Source organism: Diuraphis noxia, unplaced genomic scaffold, assembly GCF_037042655.1.
Source record: "Diuraphis noxia isolate RWA-SAM2 unplaced genomic scaffold, SU_Dnox_SAM2 contig0002, whole genome shotgun sequence".
NCBI lineage: Eukaryota > Metazoa > Arthropoda > Insecta > Hemiptera > Aphididae > Diuraphis > Diuraphis noxia.
In genome coordinates this window covers 74062159-74081703 of record NW_028301712.1, presented here as the reverse complement: position 1 = coordinate 74081703, position 19545 = coordinate 74062159, and the positions used below count along the sequence as shown (strand labels likewise).

General features: G+C 28.0%; 1 protein-coding gene across 1 annotated transcript in view; it reads right to left on the bottom strand.

The window, feature by feature from the left end:
- The window catches only part of LOC107162390 (uncharacterized), a 24921-nt gene extending 5376 nt beyond the window's left edge, over positions 1–19545 (bottom strand). Inside the window, exon 1 of the mRNA XM_015509266.2 lies at positions 19176–19545. Within this exon, the coding sequence (XP_015364752.2) occupies positions 19176–19359 (184 nt within the window). The 5' untranslated portion in view covers positions 19360–19545. The remainder of the gene's footprint in view (positions 1–19175) is intronic.

Below are 19545 nucleotides of genomic sequence, written 5' to 3'. Positions count from 1 at the left end.
TTAAATAATATTATTAACTCGATGCGGGAGCGCCGGTGGGATTCATACTGCAAAATATATAAGTGCAGTATGATTCATATTATTCATACTGTATGAATAGTATGATGTGTGTACAACACACACGTCAACCTAACAAAACTGTCGTTATTTTATCACAAATATTCATCAATAATTTATACGGGACGTTTGCTACACCTATAATAATAATATATAGAATTACACGTTTACACGCAAGTGGACAGAAATATGGTTCACGGTGACATTAAATAATAATATAATATTTTAAGATAAGTCTGCAACGCACTTTGTGTTATCGAGACCGGTTCGAGACGCACGCGCATACTCATATATTATATAATATACACAATATATAATACATACCAACCTAGCTATATATAAATAAGCTTAGCCCAGTGACGTGCGCAATAATAAAAGCCTTTATGACGACGTTCGTTACTTCGGTTTTTATAATCTATTAGGAGAATATTGTTATTAAATTATTATAATTTATAATACACTAAGTGTTAATCCCGATCCTGATTCCATTAGTAAGAATAGAACGGATAAAATAATAATAATTATTATTATAGATCATTTATTGTAGGTAATCTCCATGACTCTTATTACAATAATACTCTCGTTCATAATAATATTATACGGGTTTTCGGGATTTTATTTATTTAGGCAGGTGGTCTAATTTTGTTTGGCTGTTATAAGGTTGTAATAACAATCTTAAATCTGGCTAAACTCATATAATTTAATAGTATGTACAATGTAGGTAGTTGGTACTTCTATAATATGAAATGCATAAATGCATTGAACAAACACTATACGAATGTTACATTGTTACTCCGTCGACTTAAAACGAAACGATTGACGCCAGTCACACAAATAGGACTAATTTTATTTTCTGGGTTGGAAGTCATCGCCTTTATAGGCTTATTTATTCTATCCGAAAATTCTCTTACATCATACGCCCTCTATGAAGTTATTAAATATTTCTAAGTAACTTATTATACGAGGAATGTACGTATAGGTAATACTAAGTAGGTACAAGGGCGCCCATCAGGAGGTAGAAGGGGGGGACATGTCACCCCCCTAGAAAAAATATTGTGATTTTAAAAAGTCACGCAATTTACAGTTTGTTTTAAAATCTTATTTTCATTAGCTAATAAAATAAATTTAATTGATTTTCAAGTTTTTTATTTCATGACTGTCACCCCCTTCGTATTTTAATCATCAAATTTAAATTTAATACTAATATTGATTTTAAATTATATATTTCTAATGTATCTTTATTCTTTCATAAATTGACAACATCTCATTCAATATTGAGAATAGCTCAATGAAGTCATAATACACACACATGTATATATATATATAATATACCTAGAATTATAGATTAAATTGTTTGCCTAATCGACAAAAACATTGTTAAGAGTTTAGAGACATCGAAAATATTATTTTTTCAATTACTTTTATTTATATTTAATTTCAAAAAAAAAAAAAAAACCAAAACCAAAAATGATAAGTATTTATACTTAGTATAAATATCATTATAACTTATACCATATATTATACTTAAGTACACATGTACACTATCGTTTGAAGAGAATTTGATTTTTTGGGGGGAAATCCAAGTCTCCCTTACAGAGCCACCAATACATACTATACATTTATTGCATCAGGTGTACGATTTTTTAATATTTTTTTATTAGTCATATTGATTTGTATACTGCAAGCATATTATTATAAGGTACGACGTGTTGTCGCATATATCTATTACAACAGGTGTCTGTGATATGACGAGTGTTTTTCCCAACATTCGCGAATTTAATGAACGATAATCATAGGGTGCAGTAATGCTTTAATAGAATGATGCTGGGCTAATTACCCTGCAGCGGCAGTCCGATTAATCATGCAAAAACGGACCACCGTTGTGGCGTTGTCGCTGCGTGCGTATTATTATTAAATATGACGCGGCTTAATCGAAACACGAAGTCGCTTCCGGCGACCGATACAGGTGGTATATATGTATAATATAATACCGTTTACTTTATACGCCATAATGGTGTAAATGTGTAATTTAGATATCTGAAAACAAAATAATATAATGTATATACAAACATACATCTATCTAGAGCTTATGTTATTTGCGCGTAATACGAATTTTCTTTTCATACTCCTCACACGGTACCTAATCGTTTTCTGGCCTTCCCCCCGGATATGGGCATTATTTTATCACGATCGCGTTGTAGGAATAATTTATTAGCTTTTTGGATACGATGTAAAATTCCACGAAACACCACTTACCTAACCTAATATACCCGCCGCGCGCCGCGAGTATATTATTAAGACGTGTTAACCGCGCTTTGATCTTTCACGTCTACCTAGCTAGGCGTCAGTCTCGATAGTCGATGCGATTTAATAACTAAGAACACGATGTCGTAGATTGTTTCTATAGGTGTACAGTATTATTGCCTACAGATTTTTTATCCCCGCACGAATTCATATAAATTAAATATATACATATTACAAATTTGTATACGCGTGTTGCGTGTAATGTTTCAATAATATCGTCTGCAGCCTGCGGTTGTGATAACACATATTATTTTCTTAAACGATCGAGTTTTTTTTTTTTTTTCAAACCGCAGTCAACAGTCATGCGATTTTTATTGTGATGATCGGATCACATGTGATTATTAATCAATCGCATCATTTTAGTTTCTGCGAATATATAGAAAGAATAAATAATAGAAAGCCGTTCGTCGTACAGAGTCATAACGACTTCCACGGCTACCTACACGTAATTACTTTGTGACTTGTAAGTACAAGTAGTTCTTTAAGAGATCAAAACAATAACAGCTGTTTAAACTGATGATTGTATACAATATAATATTATAATGTATAAAATGTGCGTATCGGATAAAACTTCTATTGCAACAGACTTCGCAATGCACGTAGTGTAAAGTGTTATATGGCAAGAGCCAAGAATTGCCAGCATTTGAAATTAAAGTATTTCGTATATGAGATCAATTTTGATATATTGGTAGGTACTTTTAAATATATCACATACATTTTGAAAATATACAAAATACATTTTTCACGCCATGGAGATTACTAAAAATAAGGCCTGAGCCACCCCCAAACTATAAAAATAATATGTTGAACAATAATTTTTAATACTTGTATAAACGTATAGGTGCACTGTATATACTGTACTCAATATTTGTTTTTGTGTTCTCAAACGGAAATTTAACTATATCTACGTGTCGTGTAAATGAGTAAAAGTCAAATAACCGTCTCTCAAATTTTCGTTAATATTATTTTAAATTACTAAGACTCCTTTCATCCAATAAAAAGTTTGTGAATCCACCATCGTCTGAATTTATCCAGTTCTACAGCCTGTCAAAGTTATCCAATCAACATGTTCTCAAGTATATGTTCTACAAATATATATTTGTTTAAAAGGAAACCAACAACGATTCTATTAAAGCTTGATAGTTAATACATTTTAAAATACGAATTACAATTAATTGTGTTAGTGTAGGTATTACTAATTACTATATATTGTAAAATACAATTTATTAATTTATTTTCAGCTAAGAAAGTATCATCTAAGGAGTTTAAAAAAATAAAAAGCGGTTAAGTGGGTAACGCTCTGCAGTAGGTTACAAGTGGGTCACTGTAATGAATGATTTCAAGTTACACATTTTTTGAATTACAACGGAATAGGAATATCGTTCCATTTGAATAAAATGTCCAAAAATGTAGAAATTCGAATTTCAAATGCTCATAAAAATGTAATTTAACTTTTAGTGGACATTTTTTTATCCATTAAGATGTATAAATACATATGATAAAATTTGGTTCGAATTTTCAAATTTTCGATTTAAAAAGAAATGTTTTATGAATTTCTAACTGAAATAATTTATGAATTTTCGTTATTTTAGCGTATTTCGTCAAAATTTAAAATTGAGACGCTTATAATAGAAATTATTGTGGATAACAACTTATGAGGAACCTTGTATTCAATTTTAAGTTTTTTGACCGAACTATAATTTTTTATCGAAATTAATTTTTTTTAAACTAATAAAAATCAAAAATGTCTTACGCATTTATATATAGCTCAACAATGTTTTACGGTCTATAGAAAATGCTAATATAAATATTTATTAAAAATTTCATATACGCATCTATTGAAATTTGTTTTATAGAGTTACACCGAAAATTAAAATTAAAAATCGATTTTGTCGAAAATTGATTTTGCGAAAAATTCCCGTTTTTCTTTAATTTTTGTTGATGCTTTTTATTCAGTGCTTTTGAAGACTACTGAGAATTTTAAATTTTTACCTCGCGAATGAATAAAATAGATTCACTTTTTAGCGTAAAATATACTGATGATGAAAATCGAAGCATTATTTTAAAAAAAAAAACAGATCGTAAAAATCAATGTACATTGCTCCGTTTTAGAATCTGAAATGCGAAATTCATGAACTTTTGAGACCTAATAATAACCAATAAAATAACTATCATAATATTATCACCACGGTACTACTTACTATAGAACCTAATTTCCAAAAACTTGCTAGTTCAACCATCTCACTTTATTTAATTTTTTATAAAACAATCAAAAATCATGTCTATAAAAGCAAATAAGACTAGCGATATATTTTTTTTTAATAAACTAAAAAACAAATTTGTTATTATAAATTAATAACATTATTAAGTTTTTTTTTCATTGTCTAATTCAATTAGTTTACTTATTAATAGTAGTGTACATACAAAATATATGAAAATTATAAACATAAATATTTATAATAATACTAACATAATAAATGAAAACATGAGTTATTAGATTATTTCAAATTTTTTTTTAATTTTCAAAATTATCAACTCGCTTCCTATCTGGCTTCCCATACTCTTAACTACAAATTTTTCACATGAGGGAGGGGGGCGTTAAAAATTATTGTAACTCAAGGGGGTGATAACTTTAAAAAGGTTGAGAAACACTGCTATATATGATACAGTTACTATATTTTTATTTATCGGATATATAGCCGCTCTCCGTGTATGTGCCGACCAAACAATGCACATCGATTTGTAACAAATTGAGACGGGTAAACGATAAAATTATAGTAGGTAAATTCATATTTAAATTGTAGCCAGACCTCGTCAGAATAATACATGGTATTAATGTAGGTATTAGTGTAGGTATTATTATAGATGATATATGGCTGGTATTAGGTAGGAACAGCCAAATCGGAATCAGCCAAAAACCTAAAACGTGTTTGAAATTCACTTTTGTTCCTGTTCCCACTTATTTGCACACACGACACACACACACACACACACACACACACATACTATACTACATATTACAAATAAGTAAAATATATAGCTATATAGTACCTACCTATATATTGTGTTATCACACAAAACCAATTACATCTCTGCCAAAATACCCACACACACACACACACACACACACACACACACGATCTGTATGTCTCCATGGGTCACATCCAAACTCATAAATTCGCACGCCATTTATATTAATGTATTTTTAACAATATTTCTGTATATATCAAATAGATGGTTTTTTCGTAGCAGGCAGAGTAGTAGTTTATGTACATACATACATATATATATATATATATATAAACACTTGAGTCTTGGACTCGGCCACTTTGTTTTCTTTTTTTTTACGTTTTAAATATCTTCTAAACTGGTCATTCGCAATAATATTATATTATGCTGTATTAAAAGTTGAACAGTCAACGTGGGTCAATATACTCTAATGCACACATCATGACTACACTCGGGTTACTGTTGTACCTATAGAGGGGATGCAATATATATACATACCACATGATACCATTATGTATATTATTATAAGACGAGTATATAATATATATAAATAAACATATTTATGTTTTATACATTTTGTATTCGTTTGTAGGTTATTATGCTGCGCAAATAAACCTAACGGCTAAAAATATAATTCGCATAATGAAACCAATAACGCGCTAAAACCTAACTCTGTATACAGTAGCGCACACATAACCTGCCCAAAGTGAGTGAAAACGATCAATTTGAAAATAAAATTCGCTAGGTCTTTCAACTGGCCATACGCCCATACGGCACAGGTGTTAAAAGTATATGTATATGTACATTTGTTTAACTGTAAAGAAATAATATATGTATTTATCGTGATTTCTCCTAAATCCGTGTCACCGTTTTCGTGGTCAATTTATTTAGTAAATAATTAAGTCGTGATTTATTTATTGATACACACATAATCATATACATCAAACATACAGCCGAAATTAAAAATATAAGTATATCCAACATACTTTTCTAGAGAAAACTCTAAATTTTAATGTGTTGAAAATGGATGACATTTTCGATTCTGAACGGAGCGATGAATGTATTGATTTTACCATGATGTGTGTTTTTTTTTTTTTGTGTCTGTCATCACGTTTTGGGGCAGTAAAAGTGCTTCGAAAAATTCTTAATACTTTTCTAAATAATCGAGAAAAACAAACTAAAAATTAAAGGAAAAACGGGAATTTTTACGCACACTCATTTTAAAACAAATCACCATAGATACATGAAATTTTCACTGAATCTTTATATAAGTATATTCTATCCACCGTGCAATTTTCAAAAAATTTCGACTTAAGTTGAACTATTCATAGGCATTTGAAATTTTCGATCATTATTAGTTTTTTTTAAATTAATATTGATAAAAATGTATTTGTTGGACAGAAAAGCTTGAAAATTTAATACAAGGCTCTTAACATATTGTTACAATAGCAGTTGAAAAATAAAAGAAATTCATGGTCACAATTTTTTTTTAAAAGCATTCAAAGTTTGAATTTTGACAAAATCACGAAAATTCACAAATTATTTTAAGCTAGAAATTCATAAAAAATTTCCTTTTACATCTAAGATTTAAAACAAGATTCCTTGCAAGTTTTTCAATCTTTATCACAAATAAAAAGTCTACCGGAAATTCAAATTAAATTTTTATGAACATTTGAAATTTAAATTTTTACAACATTGGGTTTTCACTGTTAGCGATTTCCTTATTTTGGTGTAACTCTAAAACAAATGACCGCAGATACTTGAAATTTTTAATAAATGTTTATATAGGTATTTTATATATTTTATAAAATTTTCAAAATATTTAGATTTGTTTTGAGCTGTTTACTGACATTTTAATTTTTCAACTTTTTTAGTTTTTCTTTCTATAAATATCGATAAAAAATTATTTGTTCGATAGAAAAGCTTGAAAATTTAATACAAGGCTTCTAACACATTGTAACAATAGCAGTTAAAAAATATTAAAAATACGTAGGCACGATTTTTTTTTATAAGCATTGAAAGTTCAAATTTTGACTAAATACGTAAAAGTTTAAATTATCTAAGATAGAAATTCTTGAAAATTTTCCTTTTATATCTAAGATTTGAAAATTTAATACAAGGCTCATAATATATTTTTACAATAGAAATTGAAAAATAAAAAAAAATATTTAGTCACAATTTTTTTTATAATCATTTAAAGTACAAATTTTGACTTAATACTTAAAAATTACGGCAATGTTCAAATTATCTTAGATTGAAATTCATAAAAGTGTTTCTTTTTAATTCTAAGATTTGAAAATTTAATACAAGGTCCTAACATATTTTTACAATAGCAGTTGCAAAATAAAAGGAATGTTTTTGACAATTTTTTTTTTATAAGGATTCAAAGTTTGAATTTTGACAACATATTATGTAAAAATTACGAAAATTCACAAATTATTTTAAGCTAGAAATTCATAAAAAATTTTCTTTTTAAATCTAAGATTTGAAAATTTAATACAAGGTTCCTTACAGGTTTGTCAGTTTTTATCATAAATAAAAAGTCCACCGGAAATTCAAATTAAATTTTTATGAGCATTTGAAATTTAAATTTTTACAACATTGGATTTTCACTGGATTTCACATTTAGTGATTTTCTTATTTTGGTGTAACTCTAAAAGTCTAAAACAAATGACCGCAGATACTTGAAATTTTCACTGAATGTTTATATAGGCATTTTCTATATTTGATAAAATTTCCAAAATATTTAGATTTGTTTTGAGCTGTTTACTGACATTTTAATTTCCAACTTTTTTAGTTTTTTTTTCTATAAATATTGATAAAAATTTATTTGTTTGGTAGAAAAGCTTGAAAATTTAATACAATGCTTCTAACCCATTTTAACAATAGCAGTTGAAAAATAAAATAAATTCATATTCACAATTTTTTTTACAAGGATTCAAAGTTTGAATTTTGACAACATACGTAAAAATCACGAAAATTCATAAATTATTTTATGCTAGAAATTTATAAAAAATTTTCCTTTTATATCTAAGATTTGAAAATTTAATACATGGCTCCTATCATATTTTTACAATATCAATTGAAAAATAAAAAAAATGCGTAGTCACAATTTTTTTGTGCAAGCATTCAAAGTTTGAATTTTGACAACATACGAGTATGTAAAATCGCGAAAATCACGAAAATTCGCAAATTATTTCAAACTAGAAATTCATAAAAATTTTTCTTTTGAAATCTAAGATTTGAAATTTTTTAATAATCTATAATATATCCTAGACAGATAAACCGTCTTCGCTCAGAATCGTTTTTCGTATACAATGATATAATATCATTGGATTCAAATTTAATTCCATCCATTATATACCCACTTGTAACCTACTGTACTGCAGAGCGACATCCACGACTTACCCGCCTTTTTTTTTAAATTTTAACTTATCATTTTTTTTTTTTTCATATTAAAATAAATATATCAGATCAAATCTATAGGTACTTACATAATATTTTTAAATAACACATTTAACGACAAGGAGATTTGTATTTCAGATATTCGTAGCCTCTAAGGCTATATAAGTCAATATATCAACATATTATAATAGCTGATGTTATCTAGAAGTCGTTATAATTGATATTATTCTTCGCATAATTTATGATATATTATATACAGTATAGTGACATAAAAAAAAATCCCATTTCTGAAGGTGACTGACTCTAACTGATAGATTGGACGTTAACTATGTATAATTTATGTAGAACTACTTGATTTAATCTAGCTATACCTATATGACAATGCATATTTTTAACTAAAGATCACGTATTTACATTCATATTATTTGTGTTAGACATATATATATATATATATATATATATATATATATATTTACCATGATAATCTGACCGAATAAAACAATAGTGGCCCACACTTTATATATTTAAACATATTAATTAAATATATAATTATGTTTAATATGTAATGTGTACACTTGTATGATGTATAGTAAATTGCCGACGACTTGTCGAATATACAGTTTATTATAATATATACATAGGTACGGAGGCTTTTATATTATGTTTTCTTTAATTTGCTAATTTGTAAAATCTCAATCTGTGTTTGCAGTTTGTCCAGCACGTGATCTACAGCTGCTACGGCTGCTGTGTAACGGGTTCTCGTTCGATAAAAATGAAAATCATATCTAGACTTGACGTAAAGAAACACAGCATCGTCTCAAACTAAAAGAGCATTAATATTTTAAACAAGTCGTAAATTTTGTGTTTTATCATATCTGATTATAACAAGCCAGTCGCACGTTTCCATTTCGATTATACATATTTATTTGCAGTAGTGAGACAAAGTAATATATATACATGATCATGGGTTCGAACTTCGAAGCAATGATATAAATATATAATAATATTTTGTACAATATACCTAATAATATGCATTATGCATAAACATATTATATACATATTTTCATTTCAACGTATCAAACCGCTTGTATTCGTTTAAACCGCACGTCGGCACCTATCTGAAAGTTGAAACCGAATACATATACATATACAATAATTACTACAATATACCTACACCTATAATCTCGTATTGATCTAGAGCAGTTAGAATTTGTGTTATATTTTATACCAACGAGTATTATAATTCGTTAAACGTAAAAGGATTTGTTGATAAGAGAAGATCCTCCTACGTGTATCTGCTATGACACCCACATATTATATGCATCATTTAAACACGAATTTTAGGAGAACGTTACATAACCACACATATTGCGCTGTGTCCGTCTTTACTTAAATTTACAAACGTAAATAACATAACAAGACTTACGTTCAGAAAAATCCGTTTACTCTGTTATTTTTAGTAGTATTATATATATAGTGAATTGACCTATTATTAAATTAAAGTTAAGAATGTTATTTAAGGAATCACAATTTTAAAATTATACATTTTTTTGTATATTTTAGAATGATTATAACTTTCTTTAAAATTAAAATGTAAAAAAACCATCGAGATGCCCCAGATAATATTCTAACCCATAAATTTGATAATATGACCTAATAACTCATTTTTTACCTATAGTCAGTTCACTCTTGCGTTAAAAATAATATAGAAATATATTAAAATGGATTCTTGCAAACATAAAATTTAGTTACGTTACTATTTTCCATATTGTGTGTAGTGTGTTATTTATTTATTTTTTTTATAGTAAGACAGAGACTATAGACGGGCGTATATCGATTCCACCGATTTTATATCAACTCCGCCGGCTATTGATTCCGCCGGCTACTGTTTATAATATCTACATATCGACTCCGCCGGCTACTGTTTATAATATCTACACATTGATTCCGCAGGACACTTTTCATCCCCCCCTTCCCGTTCCCCATTGTATATGTATTTTAAAACGTATAGTCTAATTAGAAAGTTTCTAAGTTCACTTATTTAAAATATGTATCCAAATATTATCAAAAGTAGTTACTTATATACATTTTAATTTTATACCTACATACAATTATTACTATCAGTTTATTCAATTTAAACATGTGACCAAATTTGATCAAAATTAGTTACATTTATACATTTTAAAATAGACATACAATTTTTGGTGGGGGGTTGGGGGGGGGGGGATGAACAGTGTCCGGCGGAATCAATGTGTAGATTTTATAAACAGTAGCCGGCGGAATCAATATAAACCTTTTTCCTAAGCAGGTAATTTCGGCGGAATCAATAAATCCCCCTATAGACATATACGCCATATATACGGGACACAGGTATAACGTGACGTACCTTAACTAAATGTGTGTAAAACATATGAGGAGGAGAGAAGCTAATTGAGAATCGCCAACGATCTAATTGAAGCTCTAAGCACAGAACCAAGCAATATAACATTCTCAAAAATAGTCAAAATATAAAAATTATGATCGGAAACAAACAATATCGATCAAATATACCAATAATATGGTAAATAATTTTTCAGAATTTAATATTTAATGTTTTTCGTTTGTAAATAAAATTCAAAATTAATATAATGTAACCTAATTAGATCAAAATACAAATGTTACGCTCAAATGCTCAATGGTATTATAGATACCAAGGACCAGGGGCGTATTTATGGGGGGGGGTCTGAGGGGGCTTCAGCCCCCCCCCCTCCCCGAAATCCAGGAATTGTTTATGAAGTCTGCTTATTATGTCCTATCAGATGTAAATTTTCTAACTCATATAGGCTGAATTGGGAATTTCAGTTGGAGAAAATAACACAGCCCCCCCCCCCAAAAAAAAAAAAAAAAAATCTAAATACGCCCCTTCCGAGGACAAATTAAAATAAAAGAATAAAAGAGTTTGTCATTATGGAAATCACTTATTAAGGAAACCTGGCAAACCTGCACCTATTGAATTTTTGACAATATTATTTTTTTCATCTGACAATGTAATAAATATTATTATTTTCTATTGTTGAATCACTCGACTATTAATCTGAATATTTATATTATTTATTTCAAGTCTAGTACTACCAATCTACGAGCTACGCCAGATTAACTAGTGCCAATGATAGTTTTGAATTTTAATGACTAACATTTCTGTCACATATTATTTGTATCACAAGGTTGAACATAATAAATATGCATTATGCACTTAAGACACGGCGGTCGACGGAATATACGCAGCTGCCAGATAGTGTTAGGCCAGAACTCAACAGAAACAGGAAATCAAAATATGTGTGAGTTATATTTTTCTTCTCACAAAACAAACATTTATTATTACGTATGTCCTCATAATATGTAGAATATTTCTTGGAAATAGAGATCTAGGGCAATGATTGTTTGGATAGACCGTGTCATCACGAATATATATATAATATAAATATAATACGAGTCACAAGTTTAAAACTGGCTAAATTCTGAGAATATTTTGGGCTTCGAATAATAATATTTAATTATGTTAGACTGATCTAAAATTATGATGAAAACGTAAAATAGTGAGATCTACTTAAATACTTGAATATATCTACCAACAATAATGTAGTGTTTTCGAGAGTTCGAGGCTTATGTATACAGGGTGATTTTTTTATCATGAACCACTCATTATTTCAAAAAGTATCAATGTTTTTTAAAATATTTTTTTACAAAGTTTCATATTGTTAAAAAAACAACGTTTTTATGTAAAAATTATATTTTTAAATATTTTTTATCCTTATAATTTTTTAAGTTTTTTACTTTTTTGAATGGCAACCTACAGTTTTAATTTCATATTCCAAAGCAGAATATTTTTCTAAGTATTTTGATATGTAAAAATCGAATTTTGGACGAGTAGTTCATGAGTTATAAGTATTTAAAGTTTAGACAAGCGGAGTAGTGGACAAACATTTTGCGGGGTAACCCCGTACCACTCCACTCCGCCAATCTAAACTTTAAATACTTATAACTCATAAACTACTCTTCCAAAATTCGACTTTTACGTATCAAAATACTTAGAAAAATATTCTGCTTTGGGATATGAAATTAAAACTCTAGGTTGCCATTCAAAAAAGTAAAAAACTTAAAAAATTATAAGGATAAAAAATATTAAAAAATATAATTTTTTCATAAAAACGTTGTTTTTTTAACAACATGAAACTTTGTAAAAAAATATTTTCAAAAACATTGATACTTTTTGAAATAATGAGTGGTTCATGATAAAAAAATCGCCCTGTATATGGTTAATATTTTTAATCAATATAACTAGATTTAAATTTTCCATTTGATACCATTCCTTAGTTATCATATAAATTATTGAAAAATTTAGAAGTCAACTATAATATATATTATTTCACGTGTTAGTGTTTAGTATACTTTTGTCTGAAAAACAAACATTCCATTTTTTAAAACCATCTCAAAGGATCTCAAATTTTAATTTTAAACTTTTATATGAAACAGCATTCAGCAGACAAATATTTTTGGAAATATTAAAATTTGATTGACTATTAAATGTCTATAATGACATAGTAATAATATTACCTAATTATTACGAATACTAATAAATAATAACGACTACATTTTTACTAATTTTTCGTGTTTGTTCTTTCTATATACTAACAAGATATCAATCTTAATTAAACTTGATTTTTGAAATTTATTTATTTTAGGAACCATATATTATTATATTCAAACTTAAGCTTACTAAAAAAAAAGTAGTAAATAATTAAAACGTAATAGTTGATACGTAAAATGTGATTTTATAGCCTACGAAAAGACACCTACTAAACTAAAATTTAATTATTTATTTATTTTGGGTAATTTATTATAGTTATTACCTATATGTATGTACGATGGTACATGAATATTTAAACAAACGGTCTGTTGTTTCTTATAATATTAAAATTGTCTTATTATATGCAACTCTATGATCATAAATGTATTAATTCTTATTTGAATGATAAATATTCAATATAAATAATATTACAAAAATGCCTATCATATTTTGTGTTATTTATTCTCATAATAATTATGATTTATGTGTGTGCTTAAAACGATACCAGTTTAATATTTTACGGAATACATCATGAACATAAAATGTATTAATAATACACAGTGGTTATTAATTTTAATATTTATTAATAATAATTCAATTATCTACTCAATTTAAATATTTGTTTGTATGTTAATATGTTTTATTTATGTAACTCTTTCTGACCTTGCCACCTATTCGCAAGCTATATTTTGCTCCCGGTTTATTTGGTTAAATTAGATATTAAAATCAGCTATAGTCATATGCAGTATCTATCTACCATGCCTATACATTGGCTATAAGCTATTTTAATTAACTATAAAATAGAATACTCAACAGATCAAATATATTACACATCTCACATTGACACATTGTGTTATAGGTATACGAGCATTACATATTTTATAATTTATCCACAGTGTCACTCAATCATTCTAAAATTACACCGTTTTAGCTAGCAACATTGAAGTTTAATGATAATTTTTTTCATTTATTTTTATATAAGCTATTAAGTTGAACTTCAGAACATGCTTGACATTTTTTAATAAAGTTTAATTCATGATATGGTATCACGATGGAATTATCTAATTAATCCATATTAAGATATACTCAATACCGAAAAAGGATTTTTTTTTTTTAATCATAAAACATACAACGGAGAATTTATTCATTTGGTGTGTCACCAATAGATTACTATAAGATCGCGAGTAGAATATTAATATGTTTATTATGTATGTGTTTTTGTGAGTGCGTACGAAGTTTAATTCGTATAGAGTACACGGAGGAATGTCCTGTAATGGATTTTTTCTAACCGACCGGAGATGTCTGATAGATGACTGTAATTTTACCTAATAAACAGGTTAGATATACGGTTTGTATTACTCATTAATCTAGAAATACTAAAATATATTTTTAGTTTATACATTTATGTTATTGTCGATCAAGAAAACTGAGCTTAAACACGCAATAATGATGGTCTTGATTTTAATAAGAATGTAAGCGTGGATTTCGAAGATAATATCAAGAATCACAATAAAAATTCGAAAAATTATTCGTTCGGCACCAAATATATTTGTTAAAAATACATCGTTGAAAACTCTTAATATTGTTAGAATTTTATCATCAATTGTTTTAGTATATTACTGTGGAATATAATCCGTTTTAAATATATTATTCCAGAAAAAATAAATGCGATCGATAAAGTAATTTTATGGAAAATATTTTGTTGAAAACATATTATGTTGTTGGGCATTATGGTTCCGATAAATATTTTTTCTAATACTATTCTGACAAAATTCAATTCCTAAACAATATTGTCCAATGGTTTTATTTCCAAACGTATGTGTTTTACAGTAAAATTCTTTTCAATCGAAATACTTTAGCAATAAAATATATTTTCAAATCAATACAGTTTTAGAAAAATAAATACAATTCAGAAGAAAAACATGTTTTTCCGAATTTCTACTTCTCGATCAATTATTTTCTAAAAAACACTATACCACTCCATTACGATTATAGAAATATTATATACTATAACTTTTCAATTATCATTGGTACCTATTTTAAAGGAAAAAATACAACTGACAATATCGCTTCAATTATTGTAAATTTGCAACGTTTGTATATATGCACAGTACACAGTATTTCTTTTAATAATTTTTTCATTTTTGCACGTTTTATAACGGTTACAATGATTTCAATTAAGATTGAATCAAAATTTACTAGGTATCAACATTTTTGTTCATTCTCACCTCCTTATAATACAGATTTTTTTATTTCTTACTATTTTATAGTACCTATACGGTTCTATTGGAATGATTTTTTCGACTCTTTGCCAGACCAAAAACGGTATTTCCGTAGAGCTCATCAAGAGTTCACACAGTGTGAACGACCGTCCGAATTCGTTTTTTTTCACATTTAATTATCCGTATATATTTATTATTTTTGCATTAAAAAAAATTTAGGTTTAAGCATCCATGTAGTAACGCGTATTAATATAGTGTTTGCTATATCATGGCGTATATATATGTTCATAAGTCACAGAGTATTAGGGGCGACACTCGTGTGGGATGAATCAAATTAAGACTATTACTATTGTTCGTTGATTTTTACGGAAAAACTGCATACGCATGAACCACAAAATTGTCTAAATCAATATTGAATAATATAGGTATTATATATATCTGGGATGTTTACGATAAAAAAAAAACCGTTAATTTGACTACATTATGTCTCTCGGTGATACATGGAATATAAATCATAATCGAAACTTATGAAGTGAATTATTGACTATTATTAATTATTACAGACAACGAATTCATCGAATAAAAATATATATATTGCAATCGCATGTAAACAAACGGATACTTTTTTGCGCTGCCGCCTCCACCGTCGCTGTCATTGAACCTGTGTCGCATTGGCCGGCGACCTTGACGCAGGACAACGTGTTCGCATCGGCCGAGTAAGTCATTTGTAAATATAGGTACAGTAATTTTCGTTCGATTTTTTTCTATCTTTACCGCCAACCTTAGCCCTCGGCTCAACAATAACATAATTATTCTTCGTGTGTGTCCTAACATCCTTACTGTTGCCCTGTTGCGATAAGTCGATGAAATGAATATACCTATATTTGCAAGTGTGAAGATAAAACTCATACTACCCACTCGTTTCGCGTTCAAAAAATGTGTTGACTAGGAGAGCACGAATAATTATTGAGAATGTGTACCTATACGAGTTTAGTGCGGTCGTATATGCGAAGATGATAGCGATTTATTCTTTCTCGACTCTCGAGTGAGTAACCGCCCACCGGAATGGAATGGGTTATATGTAAAAAATGTATACTTCACTTCGAGTAGAAGTTGACAGACGTGCTGTTTGCAAAATAAATATTAAAATTATATTTGGTATACCTACATTGTATTCGGACGACTATTATAAATCGCTATTTAAACATAATATTATAATATATACATTATACGCATATAGAACAGACGTGCGAGGTGCGAGGTCCTACATTTTTCACGAGACGCACCCGTATTTAGGATTTATAATAATAAGCGTGATACTGAATAAATTACGTATTGTTGGATTAAATTGAACGCAATTACATTTACAAGGAATTATAGTAAGAGAAGCTCGTATAAAGAAACTAAACGATTTGAATTCAAATTATACTTCAAAAATCCATCCCTCTAAATAATTAAATCATTTTTATCGTACCTAATAGATACCTATTTCGTGACGATGAAATTTATACAATTAATAATAATAATATATATTAAATATAAGTGGTATTACATAAAGTCTAAAATTCAATTAAAAATATACCTGCGGGATAAAAGTTGTATCGTAAAATTGCGCGTATTGCAGTTATTGTTTCGTATTTAATATTTTGCCATCATAATCATAGACAATCGTAATCGCTGTAATACAATATTTGATTACGACTTGAAGAAAGTCAATAAGTTATAATTTCAATGATTTTATGAAAATTTATAGCTATTGGGTAATATAAAGATCAATATAATCAAACTTCTATGATTGACAAAAGTAAATTATTGAACTCGTTAGAAGACGATTAGTCAGTCAAAAATAGTTATGATAGACTTTCTTCTTAACACGCTATGTCGCAATGTCTCACCAAAATCGTACGCTAATAATTAATATAATACTTCTAAAATGATTTATTTTCACTATTATATATTGTCAATTAAGAATTTAATTTTCAACACAATGATAAAATATTATCATTGTGGGTTGATATGAAATAAAATATTTCTAGCTGTGTTCCTCTTGTGTAGTTTGATTTTTATGTATTAAAAATGATACATATAAATTGTAATACATAATTATTATGGTATTATGGTACATCATTTTCAAATGTTATATATGGTGCCAGCATGTTGTTTGAAAATGAAATTACTTACAATTATTGTCTTTACTTTTTTTTTCATCAAAAAATATAAATAGTTGTACAACCACATACTTATATTATAAAATATAGATAAACATAAATAACATTTCGTTTCAAGTATGTAAACGAGAATTAAGAATTAATATAAAACATGAAACCAACGTAGTCACATTGATTTTATTTTAAATATAAAATGTTAATAATTATATAGATATAGCTATTTATTTAATTTTACTACAGAGTATCCACATGTAAATTTGGTGAAATTTATTTAGGTTAGTTCAGCTTAATTAATAGCATTTTTTTTCAGGCTTTTACGAGCCATTTAGACTCTTGGCCGCCAAAACTAATACCAAAACTACTATAATAGCATTAAACATGGTTATAACCCTTCAAGCACTTTAAATCCTAAACTGAAAATTAAATAACTTATTGACTTTAGAAACCAAATAATATATAATTATTACAAACATTATCGGCTACACATTTCATTATAATAAAATGTGTATAAGTATAAATTAACCGCATAATATGAAAACATAGCCAACTAAATAAAAATATATTTAGTAATTATTTATAAAAAATAATCTTTTATGAAACTTAAGATATTAAACGACAGTTGAATATGTAGGTACAACATATCTTTATATTAGAAATATAAAATAAATCAATATTATTATAAAATAAAATTTTTCAAACTTAACTTTTTATACTTTAAAAATATATTATAGTTTGTAGGACATACAATTTTAAATTTAAGAAGATTTTCAACTATACTTACATATTCATGAGTTATTTATTTATTTTTAATAAAATGCATAAGAACGTTTAAATTTAACTATATAATAGTAGATATAAACAATGTATTTTTGACATTTGTTTGTATATTATCTTTCTTAATTTTACTTCGGAAAAAAAATATTAAATTAAAGTTTGTATATAATTTTTGGAAATCTTTATTTCAGTAGTGTTATTTTATTATTGCAACGATTGTTTTAACAGATTAAATTAAAAATTAGACTGGCCTCCAGTCGAAATATCACATATTATGCTTGCGACCACGACGATCTAATGAGATGAAAAAACGAATGAATAAAAAAAACTCGAAACCAGTTTTTGAATATAGTTAACTGTATTAAAAAAAATACATTTGAATATGATATATACCGTGGAAGAATGTAAATTACGTTTGCAAAAATTAAGTGTTGAACAAAAAATATCTATAAATAATAATTTTATGTAAAATACAAAATATAGTCGTTTCGGAATAGATCCGTCATGAAAGATTAATAATTCAAAATATGGTTTTTTATGAAGTCGTCAATAAATGTTTCTGTCTATATTAATTTATTTGTATAGGTATAATTACGAGTAGTCCCGAGTCACCATATAATTAGTCCTTACCTTCGAGTATGACCGCGTCGTCTGTGTATGTCTCGCGGTACACTTCATTCCTCAGGGACAAGGTCGGAGAGATAAAGTACAAGAGCAGCAATAAGACGGTGGTGATCTGCAGCCTCAGAGACAGGCGGTAATGATTACGAGATGGTCGCTGCTCATCTGGCCGATCCGGCCCGGAAGACTTCATCGTCGTGGACGGTTTCTCTTAATACTGTCTGCACAGGGCGGTGCGGCCTTTGAATCGTAGTAATATTATAAATGATGGTGATGACGGCGACAGCGTTTGAATCGAAATGCGACGGCGACGGCAAAACGATTTCGCACTACGACCGGCTGTGATGCCGGCAATCAGTGCAACTGACCGTTGGTCACG